The 11,222-nt window shown below is 53.9% G+C and overlaps 3 protein-coding genes across 3 annotated transcripts; all 3 read right to left on the bottom strand.

Moving 5' to 3' along the window:
• Window positions 1-252: 252 nt before the first annotated feature.
• Window positions 253-1,857, bottom strand: LOC137446498 (inositol 1,4,5-trisphosphate receptor-interacting protein-like 1). The gene has a single exon (XM_068149167.1). It carries the CDS (start codon window positions 1,855-1,857, stop codon window positions 265-267), a length of 1,593 nt encoding a protein of 530 aa, XP_068005268.1. The 3' UTR covers window positions 253-264.
• A 1,911-nt stretch (window positions 1,858-3,768) lies between these two features.
• Window positions 3,769-5,680, bottom strand: LOC137446497 (inositol 1,4,5-trisphosphate receptor-interacting protein-like 1). Its single transcript, XM_068149166.1, has one exon. The coding sequence runs from the start codon at window positions 5,642-5,644 to the stop codon at window positions 4,052-4,054; it is 1,593 nt and encodes a 530-aa protein (XP_068005267.1). The 5' UTR covers window positions 5,645-5,680; the 3' UTR covers window positions 3,769-4,051.
• A 1,867-nt stretch (window positions 5,681-7,547) lies between these two features.
• On the bottom strand, window positions 7,548-10,902 carry LOC137446496 (inositol 1,4,5-trisphosphate receptor-interacting protein-like 1). Its single transcript, XM_068149165.1, has 3 exons — window positions 10,794-10,902; window positions 10,476-10,633; window positions 7,548-9,433 (listed from the first exon to the last, which is right to left on the bottom strand). Exons 1-3 carry the CDS (start codon window positions 10,900-10,902, stop codon window positions 7,838-7,840), a joined length of 1,863 nt encoding a protein of 620 aa, XP_068005266.1. The 3' UTR covers window positions 7,548-7,837.
• Window positions 10,903-11,222: the final 320 nt, after the last annotated feature.

Below are 11,222 nucleotides of genomic sequence, written 5' to 3'. Positions count from 1 at the left end.
CAACATAAATTCATTTTGAACTACTTAGGATTTCCAACACTCTATGTACGATTGATGTGCGTTCTTTTACACGAGTTGGTATCGAGCCGTAGGGATTACTTTTAAGACAAAATATCAGTTCTGGTTAAGAACTCCACTGCATTGTGTAAGGTTCTTGCAAATGACATGGTCTTCCTGGCTTGGTTCAAAGCATGTGACACTGTCCCGCATGACATCCTGGTCTCTAAACTGGGAGGACACGGTTTTGACGGACGTAAAGATCTCTTAGTGTTGTCCAGAGCTGAGCAGCCTTAAGAGCCTATCATAAATCTCCTCAAAGTCACAGAGTGCCTTGGCGTGGGCGGCTGGATCCTGTGCCAGGCCCTGGAAGAGGTTGAGTGGCTCAGCCATTTCGTAGGCCGGGGGCAAGCTTATCTCCTCAGGCACGTTGTCATTGCCAAGGAAGAAGTGGTGGAGATGTTTCTTGTCCAGACAGCAGCGCAGGTACTGCATGATGTCCTTGAGCCGTTCCACGAAATCTCCACTGCACCAGCCTGACAGGGGTGTGGTAGTCAGGAGGTGCATCACAGTCGCCTTCATGGCAGCACTTGAAAAGCCTGTGCCTGCCAGGATTTGGGTGCAGACATGCAGGCACTTCAGGTGGTAGCTGCCATGTGGCACCTGCCTGGCGATATGCTGGAAGAACTTCACCTCTGCCACAGCACAGCTCGCTGACCACGTCGTGCTTGTGGTCAAGGTGGCCTCTCTGCTGCGGCTGCACAGGAAGATGTCCGAGTCACCTCGCTGCAGCCCAAGTATCAGCTCAATGACAAAGGCTCTCTCGAATCGATCTCTCAGCTGCAGCTTGCAGGAGCGTGGGGAGGGCAGCACCTTCAGACGGTAGTGACGCATCTTAGGCTTCACCCCCCATACACACCTCACAAAGTCCTGGAACCAGGCCACTGTCTTCTGTACATCTAGGTAGGAGCCAGTGCAGAGCACGCTGAGGAGGTGTTCCCGCCCGTGTCTCCTCTGCCTCTTGTCAGGATGGTGGAGGAAGCACGGCACGTTCTCCGCCGGTTCTTCTGCTGCGCAGGTGCACTTCAGCTGCACTTGGACCCGGAAGGTTCTCTTTGGCCTCTCCTCCACGATGCTCTCTTTCAAGCGGAAGGCGTGGGCACATCCGGGTTTCAGTGGCACCAGCAGGCGGTAGACAGCATCATCCCCACAATGACTCCAACCTTCGTAGGTGCTGCCTACCCCAATGGGTGGCTGCATCACTGGGAAATAGGTACCAGAGGAGAGCTCTTGGTAGACCTGGATGAGTTCTGCCACCTGCTCCTCCACCACCCGTCTCCTGTAGCGCAGCTCCTGCACTGGCCACCGGAAGCGCTTAGCAAACAGCCTGTCCATAGCCTTCACATCGTCGGGATCTTCTCCATCACCACCTTCCTCCTGCAGCTCCTCTGCCTCCTCTTTCTGCTCCTCCTCTTCTTGCCCCTCCTCTTCTTGCCCCAACTCTATGCAGCTGCTGAAGATCTCCTTGCCTCTGCTGCGGGCCGGCTCATGGGTCCATTTCCTGAGCCACCAGCACAGCACCAAGAGCAGGAGAAGGACGCCGGCAATGGCCCAGAACTGCCACCGCTGCGAGGCAGCCAAGAGCATTGTTCTCCAGGCATCATTGCCCTGCTCCTGGCTCCTCTGCTCCAGTTCCTCCACCTCCTTCAGCAGACGAGCCATCTCCCGGCTCAGCATCTCCTGGCGCTGCGTCATCCGCTGCTCTGTGCCCTCGTCCAGGTCATAACCAACGTTTTGTGCTCCCAGAATGAGCGATTTCAAAACGGATGCCAGGGCACGTGTGGCAAACATGGCTGCCATGGCCTGCAAGGGGAAGAGAGAGAGAAGGGGTTCAGTGGGGCTGGGAGCGAGGGAGCCCCAGGGAGGCAAGGGGCAGAGAAGGGGCCAGGCAGCTGGGAGGCTGCAAGGCCTGCACCCAGCCCTGATGCCAGTGGCACTCTGCCCTGCCCATGTTCCTCTCGAGTGGCTGCTTGCCCTCAATGCAGAGTAAGAACCCAAACCCAAGGGACCTGTGTTTCTTCCCCTGCCCTCATCCCGCCCAGTCTCCCCCCACACCCTCACTTACTGCTGGTCCACACCAAGCTGGGGCAACACTGCCTGCTGGCACATTTATAGCCCCCCTGCCTACCCATTCCCTATGACATCACAAATGCCCCTGCCCAGCCATCCCCTGTGACATCACAATGCCACAGCGCATCACAGCCATGCCCAACAAACAGCTCCGGCCCTCTGCCCCAGCCTGGCTCAGCAACTCACAGCTGCCCCAGGCCAGCAAGCCCTGAGACCCACAATGTACCAACCCCCTGGCAGGACAGGCCTCTGTGCTTCTGGTCATGGATGTGCTCTTGGTGCTTTCACCCGGCAGGTGGAGATTTCCCAGAGGACAGCTCCCCCCCAGCTGACACAAGCACCCTCTTCTCCATGGCTTGAATGGACACTTCTGCAGTACCAGCTCCCTGGAGAATCTGGCATGGTCAGATTATCCCTCCAAACCCTGTGAAGACAAGGGTTTGAGGGCCCGTGGGACATTGTCACCATGCTTGCCACAGTGCGGTGGGAAAGCAGGGCAAAATTTAGAGCATCAGCGAGTCGTAGGATCACAGAATCAGAGACTCATGGCATGCATTGGGTTGGAGGGGACCCTGAAAGGTCATCTGGTACACGCCCCCTGCACGAAGCACAGGGAGCTCTGAAGCCACTGTGGTCTTGAGAGGAGGACGCTGCTGCTCCTGGCGGAGGGCTGCTGCGCAGGGATTTCCCTTCCCTTTCTGTGTCCCGCACTCTCCCGTTTTGGCCCCTGCGTCAAGCGGTCAGGGGAACACTTGCCATCGCTTTCCTCCCAGACCTGGCTTTTCAAATATGGGTTATTCATGATCACAGTAACCAAAAGCTTGAGTGCCAGCAGCACAGCTGGGCCTGCAACTGTTCCATTCATCTCTGCTTTCTGAAACCCTTCCTCAGACTTGTGGGGAATAAAGGAGAGCCCCAGCTTTGCTCCCGATCCTTGGAGCACCGAGGGATATACAGTCTCTCAGGGTGCTTTGAATTTGCCTTGCCACAATGTCATGGGACCTTACATGGTGCAGTAGGAGTCAAAACCAGCCTGCAAGGCTACAGCAAGTTTGAACGTCACTCGGTGACGTCACAAATGTGATCTCCTGGTGGGCAGCAAACTGTAGAGGAATTGTCTGGACGGCAATGTGGGCAGGACAGCTCCATAGAGAAGCAACACTTGAGCGCTTTTAAATTTTTGAGTAACTTATTTCTAACCGATCACTTGCTAGGCATTGCATTCACCTTCTGGGAGACAGGTATCAGGCATCAGAAAACAGTGCCTGTGGCTCCCGGCACATAGCAGAAGATTCATCAGCATCAAGATCAGAGAATAAGAGAACGGATATGAAAGGACAGGAACTATCTTTAAGGTTGTCTTTTCATGGGTGCTTTTAGAAGGAAATGTATTCAGCTAGAAAATGTATCTTTGTTATTTACAAAATATTTGTAATAGTGCTAAAGTGTAGATGATTAAATCTCTGGAAATTCATAAAAGCTACGAAAATCTGTTTGGGTTTGTGGGGGTTTTATTTTTTTAATTTTTTTTGGACATTTTTAAATTTTTAAATTTTTTTTACTTTTTTTTTTACATTTTTAATTTTTTTTTACATTTTTTTTTATTTTGTTTTTACATTTTTTATTTTTTGTTACAATGAGGACTAACATCTCTTTTAAACAACATAAATTCATTTTGAACTACTTAGGATTTCCAACACTCTATGTACGATTGATGTGCGTTCTTTTACACGAGTTGGTATCGAGCCGTAGGGATTACTTTTAAGACAAAATATCAGTTCTGGTTAAGAACTCCACTGCATTGTGTAAGGTTCTTGCAAATGACATGGTCTTCCTGGCTTGGTTCAAAGCATTTGACACTGTCCCGCATGACATCCTGGTCTCTAAACTGGGAGGACACGGTTTTGACGGACGTAAAGATCTCTTAGTGTTGTCCAGAGCTGAGCAGCCTTAAGAGCCTATCATAAATCTCCTCAAAGTCACAGAGTGCCTTGGCGTGGGCGGCTGGATCCTGTGCCAGGCCCTGGAAGAGGTTGAGTGGCTCAGCCATTTCGTAGGCCGGGGGCAAGCTTATCTCCTCAGGCACGTTGTCATTGCCAAGGAAGAAGTGGTGGAGATGTTTCTTGTCCAGACAGCAGCGCAGGTACTGCATGATGTCCTTGAGCCGTTCCACGAAATCTCCACTGCACCAGCCTGACAGGGGTGTGGTAGTCAGGAGGTGCATCACAGTCGCCTTCATGGCAGCACTTGAAAAGCCTGTGCCTGCCAGGATTTGGGTGCAGACATGCAGGCACTTCAGGTGGTAGCTGCCATGTGGCACCTGCCTGGCGATATGCTGGAAGAACTTCACCTCTGCCACAGCACAGCTCGCTGACCACGTCGTGCTTGTGGTCAAGGTGGCCTCTCTGCTGCGGCTGCACAGGAAGATGTCCGAGTCACCTCGCTGCAGCCCAAGTATCGGCTCAATGACAAAGGCTCTCTCGAATCGATCTCTCAGCTGCAGCTTGCAGGAGCGTGGGGAGGGCAGCACCTTCAGACGGTAGTGACGCATCTTAGGCTTCACCCCCCATACACACCTCACAAAGTCCTGGAACCAGGCCACTGTCTTCTGTACATCTAGGTAGGAGCCAGTGCAGAGCACGCTGAGGAGGTGTTCCCGCCCGTGTCTCCTCTGCCTCTTGTCAGGATGGTGGAGGAAGCACGGCACGTTCTCCGCCGGTTCTTCTGCTGCGCAGGTGCACTTCAGCTGCACTTGGACCCGGAAGGTTCTCTTTGGCCTCTCCTCCACGATGCTCTCTTTCAAGCGGAAGGCGTGGGCACGTCCGGGTTTCAGTGGCACCAGCAGGCGGTAGACAGCATCATCCCCACAATGACTCCAACCTTCGTAGGTGCTGCCTACCCCAATGGGTGGCTGCATCACTGGGAAATAGGTACCAGAGGAGAGCTCTTGGTAGACCTGGATGAGTTCTGCCACCTGCTCCTCCACCACCCGTCTCCTGTAGCGCAGCTCCTGCACTGGCCACCGGAAGCGCTTAGCAAACAGCCTGTCCATAGCCTTCACATCGTCGGGATCTTCTCCATCACCACCTTCCTCCTGCAGCTCCTCTGCCTCCTCTTTCTGCTCCTCCTCTTCTTGCCCCTCCTCTTCTTGCCCCAACTCTATGCAGCTGCTGAAGATCTCCTTGCCTCTGCTGCGGGCCGGCTCATGGGTCCATTTCCTGAGCCACCAGCACAGCACCAAGAGCAGGAGAAGGACGCCGGCAATGGCCCAGAACTGCCACCGCTGCGAGGCAGCCAAGAGCATTGTTCTCCAGGCATCATTGCCCTGCTCCTGGCTCCTCTGCTCCAGTTCCTCCACCTCCTTCAGCAGACGAGCCATCTCCCGGCTCAGCATCTCCTGGCGCTGCGTCATCCGCTGCTCTGTGCCCTCGTCCAGGTCATAACCAACGTTTTGTGCTCCCAGAATGAGCGATTTCAAAACGGATGCCAGGGCACGTGTGGCAAACATGGCTGCCATGGCCTGCAAGGGGAAGAGAGAGAGAAGGGGTTCAGTGGGGCTGGGAGCGAGGGAGCCCCAGGGAGGCAAGGGGCAGAGAAGGGGCCAGGCAGCTGGGAGGCTGCAAGGCCTGCACCCAGCCCTGATGCCAGTGGCACTCTGCCCTGCCCATGTTCCTCTCGAGTGGCTGCTTGCCCTCAATGCAGAGTAAGAACCCAAACCCAAGGGACCTGTGTTTCTTCCCCTGCCCTCATCCCGCCCAGTCTCCCCCCACACCCTCACTTACTGCTGGTCCACACCAAGCTGGGGCAACACTGCCTGCTGGCACATTTATAGCCCCCCTGCCTACCCATTCCCTATGACATCACAAATGCCCCTGCCCAGCCATCCCCTGTGACATCACAATGCCACAGCGCATCACAGCCATGCCCAACAAACAGCTCCGGCCCTCTGCCCCAGCCTGGCTCAGCAACTCACAGCTGCCCCAGGCCAGCAAGCCCTGAGACCCACAATGTACCAACCCCCTGGCAGGACAGGCCTCTGTGCTTCTGGTCATGGATGTGCTCTTGGTGCTTTCACCCGGCAGGTGGAGATTTCCCAGAGGACAGCTCCCCCCCAGCTGACACAAGCACCCTCTTCTCCATGGCTTGAATGGACACTTCTGCAGTACCAGCTCCCTGGAGAATCTGGCATGGTCAGATTATCCCTCCAAACCCTGTGAAGACAAGGGTTTGAGGGCCCGTGGGACATTGTCACCATGCTTGCCACAGTGCGGTGGGAAAGCAGGGCAAAATTTAGAGCATCAGCGAGTCGTAGGATCACAGAATCAGAGACTCATGGCATGCATTGGGTTGGAGGGGACCCTGAAAGGTCATCTGGTACACGCCCCCTGCACGAAGCACAGGGAGCTCTGAAGCCACTGTGGTCTTGAGAGGAGGACGCTGCTGCTCCTGGCGGAGGGCTGCTGCGCAGGGATTTCCCTTCCCTTTCTGTGTCCCGCACTCTCCCGTTTTGGCCCCTGCGTCAAGCGGTCAGGGGAACACTTGCCATCGCTTTCCTCCCAGACCTGGCTTTTCAAATATGGGTTATTCATGATCACAGTAACCAAAAGCTTGAGTGCCAGCAGCACAGCTGGGCCTGCAACTGTTCCATTCATCTCTGCTTTCTGAAACCCTTCCTCAGACTTGTGGGGAATAAAGGAGAGCCCCAGCTTTGCTCCCGATCCTTGGAGCACCGAGGGATATACAGTCTCTCAGGGTGCTTTGAATTTGCCTTGCCACAATGTCATGGGACCTTACATGGTGCAGTAGGAGTCAAAACCAGCCTGCAAGGCTACAGCAAGTTTGAACGTCACTCGGTGACGTCACAAATGTGATCTCCTGGTGGGCAGCAAACTGTAGAGGAATTGTCTGGACGGCAATGTGGGCAGGACAGCTCCATAGAGAAGCAACACTTGAGCGCTTTTAAATTTTTGAGTAACTTATTTCTAACCGATCACTTGCTAGGCATTGCATTCACCTTCTGGGAGACAGGTATCAGGCATCAGAAAACAGTGCCTGTGGCTCCCGGCACATAGCAGAAGATTCATCAGCATCAAGATCAGAGAATAAGAGAACGGATATGAAAGGACAGGAACTATCTTTAAGGTTGTCTTTTCATGGGTGCTTTTAGAAGGAAATGTATTCAGCTAGAAAATGTATCTTTGTTATTTACAAAATATTTGTAATAGTGCTAAAGTGTAGATGATTAAATCTCTGGAAATTCATAAAAGCTACGAAAATCTGTTTGGGTTTGTGGGGGTTTTATTTTTTTAATTTTTTTGGACATTTTTAAATTTTTAAATTTTTTTTACTTTTTTTTTTACATTTTTAATTTTTTTTTACATTTTTTTTTATTTTGTTTTTACATTTTTTATTTTTTGTTACAATGAGGACTAACATCTCTTTTAAACAACATAAATTCATTTTGAACTACTTAGGATTTCCAACACTCTATGTACGATTGATGTGCGTTCTTTTACACGAGTTGGTATCGAGCCGTAGGGATTACTTTTAAGACAAAATATCAGTTCTGGTTAAGAACTCCACTGCATTGTGTAAGGTTCTTGCAAATGACATGGTCTTCCTGGCTTGGTTCAAAGCATTTGACACTGTCCCGCATGACATCCTGGTCTCTAAACTGGGAGGACACGGTTTTGACGGACGTAAAGATCTCTTAGTGTTGTCCAGAGCTGAGCAGCCTTAAGAGCCTATCATAAATCTCCTCAAAGTCACAGAGTGCCTTGGCGTGGGCGGCTGGATCCTGTGCCAGGCCCTGGAAGAGGTTGAGTGGCTCAGCCATTTCGTAGGCCGGGGGCAAGCTTATCTCCTCAGGCACGTTGTCATTGCCAAGGAAGAAGTGGTGGAGATGTTTCTTGTCCAGACAGCAGCGCAGGTACTGCATGATGTCCTTGAGCCGTTCCACGAAATCTCCACTGCACCAGCCTGACAGGGGTGTGGTAGTCAGGAGGTGCATCACAGTCGCCTTCATGGCAGCACTTGAAAAGCCTGTGCCTGCCAGGATTTGGGTGCAGACATGCAGGCACTTCAGGTGGTAGCTGCCATGTGGCACCTGCCTGGCGATATGCTGGAAGAACTTCACCTCTGCCACAGCACAGCTCGCTGACCACGTCGTGCTTGTGGTCAAGGTGGCCTCTCTGCTGCGGCTGCACAGGAAGATGTCCGAGTCACCTCGCTGCAGCCCAAGTATCAGCTCAATGACAAAGGCTCTCTCGAATCGATCTCTCAGCTGCAGCTTGCAGGAGCGTGGGGAGGGCAGCACCTTCAGACGGTAGTGACGCATCTTAGGCTTCACCCCCCATACACACCTCACAAAGTCCTGGAACCAGGCCACTGTCTTCTGTACATCTAGGTAGGAGCCAGTGCAGAGCACGCTGAGGAGGTGTTCCCGCCCGTGTCTCCTCTGCCTCTTGTCAGGATGGTGGAGGAAGCACGGCACGTTCTCCGCCGGTTCTTCTGCTGCGCAGGTGCACTTCAGCTGCACTTGGACCCGGAAGGTTCTCTTTGGCCTCTCCTCCACGATGCTCTCTTTCAAGCGGAAGGCGTGGGCACGTCCGGGTTTCAGTGGCACCAGCAGGCGGTAGACAGCATCATCCCCACAATGACTCCAACCTTCGTAGGTGCTGCCTACCCCAATGGGTGGCTGCATCACTGGGAAATAGGTACCAGAGGAGAGCTCTTGGTAGACCTGGATGAGTTCTGCCACCTGCTCCTCCACCACCCGTCTCCTGTAGCGCAGCTCCTGCACTGGCCACCGGAAGCGCTTAGCAAACAGCCTGTCCATAGCCTTCACATCGTCGGGATCTTCTCCATCACCACCTTCCTCCTGCAGCTCCTCTGCCTCCTCTTTCTGCTCCTCCTCTTCTTGCCCCTCCTCTTCTTGCCCCAACTCTATGCAGCTGCTGAAGATCTCCTTGCCTCTGCTGCGGGCCGGCTCATGGGTCCATTTCCTGAGCCACCAGCACAGCACCAAGAGCAGGAGAAGGACGCCGGCAATGGCCCAGAACTGCCACCGCTGCGAGGCAGCCAAGAGCATTGTTCTCCAGGCATCATTGCCCTGCTCCTGGCTCCTCTGCTCCAGTTCCTCCACCTCCTTCAGCAGACGAGCCATCTCCCGGCTCAGCATCTCCTGGCGCTGCGTCATCCGCTGCTCTGTGCCCTCGTCCAGGTCATAACCAACGTTTTGTGCTCCCAGAATGAGCGATTTCAAAACGGATGCCAGGGCACGTGTGGCAAACATGGCTGCCATGGCCTGCAAGGGGAAGAGAGAGAGAAGGGGTTCAGTGGGGCTGGGAGCGAGGGAGCCCCAGGGAGGCAAGGGGCAGAGAAGGGGCCAGGCAGCTGGGAGGCTGCAAGGCCTGCACCCAGCCCTGATGCCAGTGGCACTCTGCCCTGCCCATGTTCCTCTCGAGTGGCTGCTTGCCCTCAATGCAGAGTAAGAACCCAAACCCAAGGGACCTGTGTTTCTTCCCCTGCCCTCATCCCGCCCAGTCTCCCCCCACACCCTCACTTACTGCTGGTCCACACCAAGCTGGGGCAACACTGCCTGCTGGCACATTTATAGCCCCCCTGCCTACCCATTCCCTATGACATCACAAATGCCCCTGCCCAGCCATCCCCTGTGACATCACAATGCCACAGCGCATCACAGCCATGCCCAACAAACAGCTCCGGCCCTCTGCCCCAGCCTGGCTCAGCAACTCACAGCTGCCCCAGGCCAGCAAGCCCTGAGACCCACAATGTACCAACCCCCTGGCAGGACAGGCCTCTGTGCTTCTGGTCATGGATGTGCTCTTGGTGCTTTCACCCGGCAGGTGGAGATTTCCCAGAGGACAGCTCCCCCCCAGCTGACACAAGCACCCTCTTCTCCATGGCTTGAATGGACACTTCTGCAGTACCAGCTCCCTGGAGAATCTGGCATGGTCAGATTATCCCTCCAAACCCTGTGAAGACAAGGGTTTGAGGGCCCGTGGGACATTGTCACCATGCTTGCCACAGTGCGGTGGGAAAGCAGGGCAAAATTTAGAGCATCAGCGAGTCGTAGGATCACAGAATCAGAGACTCATGGCATGCATTGGGTTGGAGGGGACCCTGAAAGGTCATCTGGTACACGCCCCCTGCACGAAGCACAGGGAGCTCTGAAGCCACTGTGGTCTTGAGAGGAGGACGCTGCTGCTCCTGGCGGAGGGCTGCTGCGCAGGGATTTCCCTTCCCTTTCTGTGTCCCGCACTCTCCCGTTTTGGCCCCTGCGTCAAGCGGTCAGGGGAACACTTGCCATCGCTTTCCTCCCAGACCTGGCTTTTCAAATATGGGTTATTCATGATCACAGTAACCAAAAGCTTGAGTGCCAGCAGCACAGCTGGGCCTGCAACTGTTCCATTCATCTCTGCTTTCTGAAACCCTTCCTCAGACTTGTGGGGAATAAAGGAGAGCCCCAGCTTTGCTCCCGATCCTTGGAGCATGAAGGGGTATACACATGGACTCATCAGTGAATATGTAGTTGGCTTGATGGCCGCTCTCAAAGACTTGTGATCAATGGCTGAGTGTCCAAATGGAGACCCATGGTGAGCGGAATCCCCCAGGGATTGCTGCTGGGACTATAGCTGTTTAACGTCTTTGCAGGTGCACATTAATCGGCTCCTGGATCCTCTGCTCCAGTTCCTCCACCTCCTCTAGCAGATGAGCCATCTCCCAGCTCAGCATCTCCTCACGCTCCTTCATCTGCTCCTCTGTGTCCTCATCCAGTTTGTTACCTATGTTTTGTGCTCTCAGAATGAGGGGTTTTAGAAGAGATGCCAAGATGTGTGGCAACCATGGTGGCCATGGCCTGCAAGGGACAGAGAGAGACAGAGAAGGGGTTCAGTGGGCCGGGAGAGAAGGACCTGGAGATGATGCAGGAGCCACAGGGAGACAAAGAGAGCTTCAACAGCCACACAAAACAGGAGGAGGAAGAAGATGTACAGGAGGAAGAGGCAGAGCTGCAGGAGGAAGAAAGTGATGGGAAAGATCCTGGTGATGTGAAGTATATGGACAGGACTTTT

The sequence above is a fragment of the Melanerpes formicivorus genome, unplaced genomic scaffold (assembly GCF_026170545.1).
Source record: "Melanerpes formicivorus ecotype bairdi unplaced genomic scaffold, bMelFor1.0.p_v2 SCAF_17, whole genome shotgun sequence".
Taxonomy (NCBI): Eukaryota; Metazoa; Chordata; class Aves; order Piciformes; family Picidae; genus Melanerpes; species Melanerpes formicivorus.
Note: the sequence above shows the minus strand (reverse complement) of the source record. Positions and strands in the feature narration are given on the sequence as shown.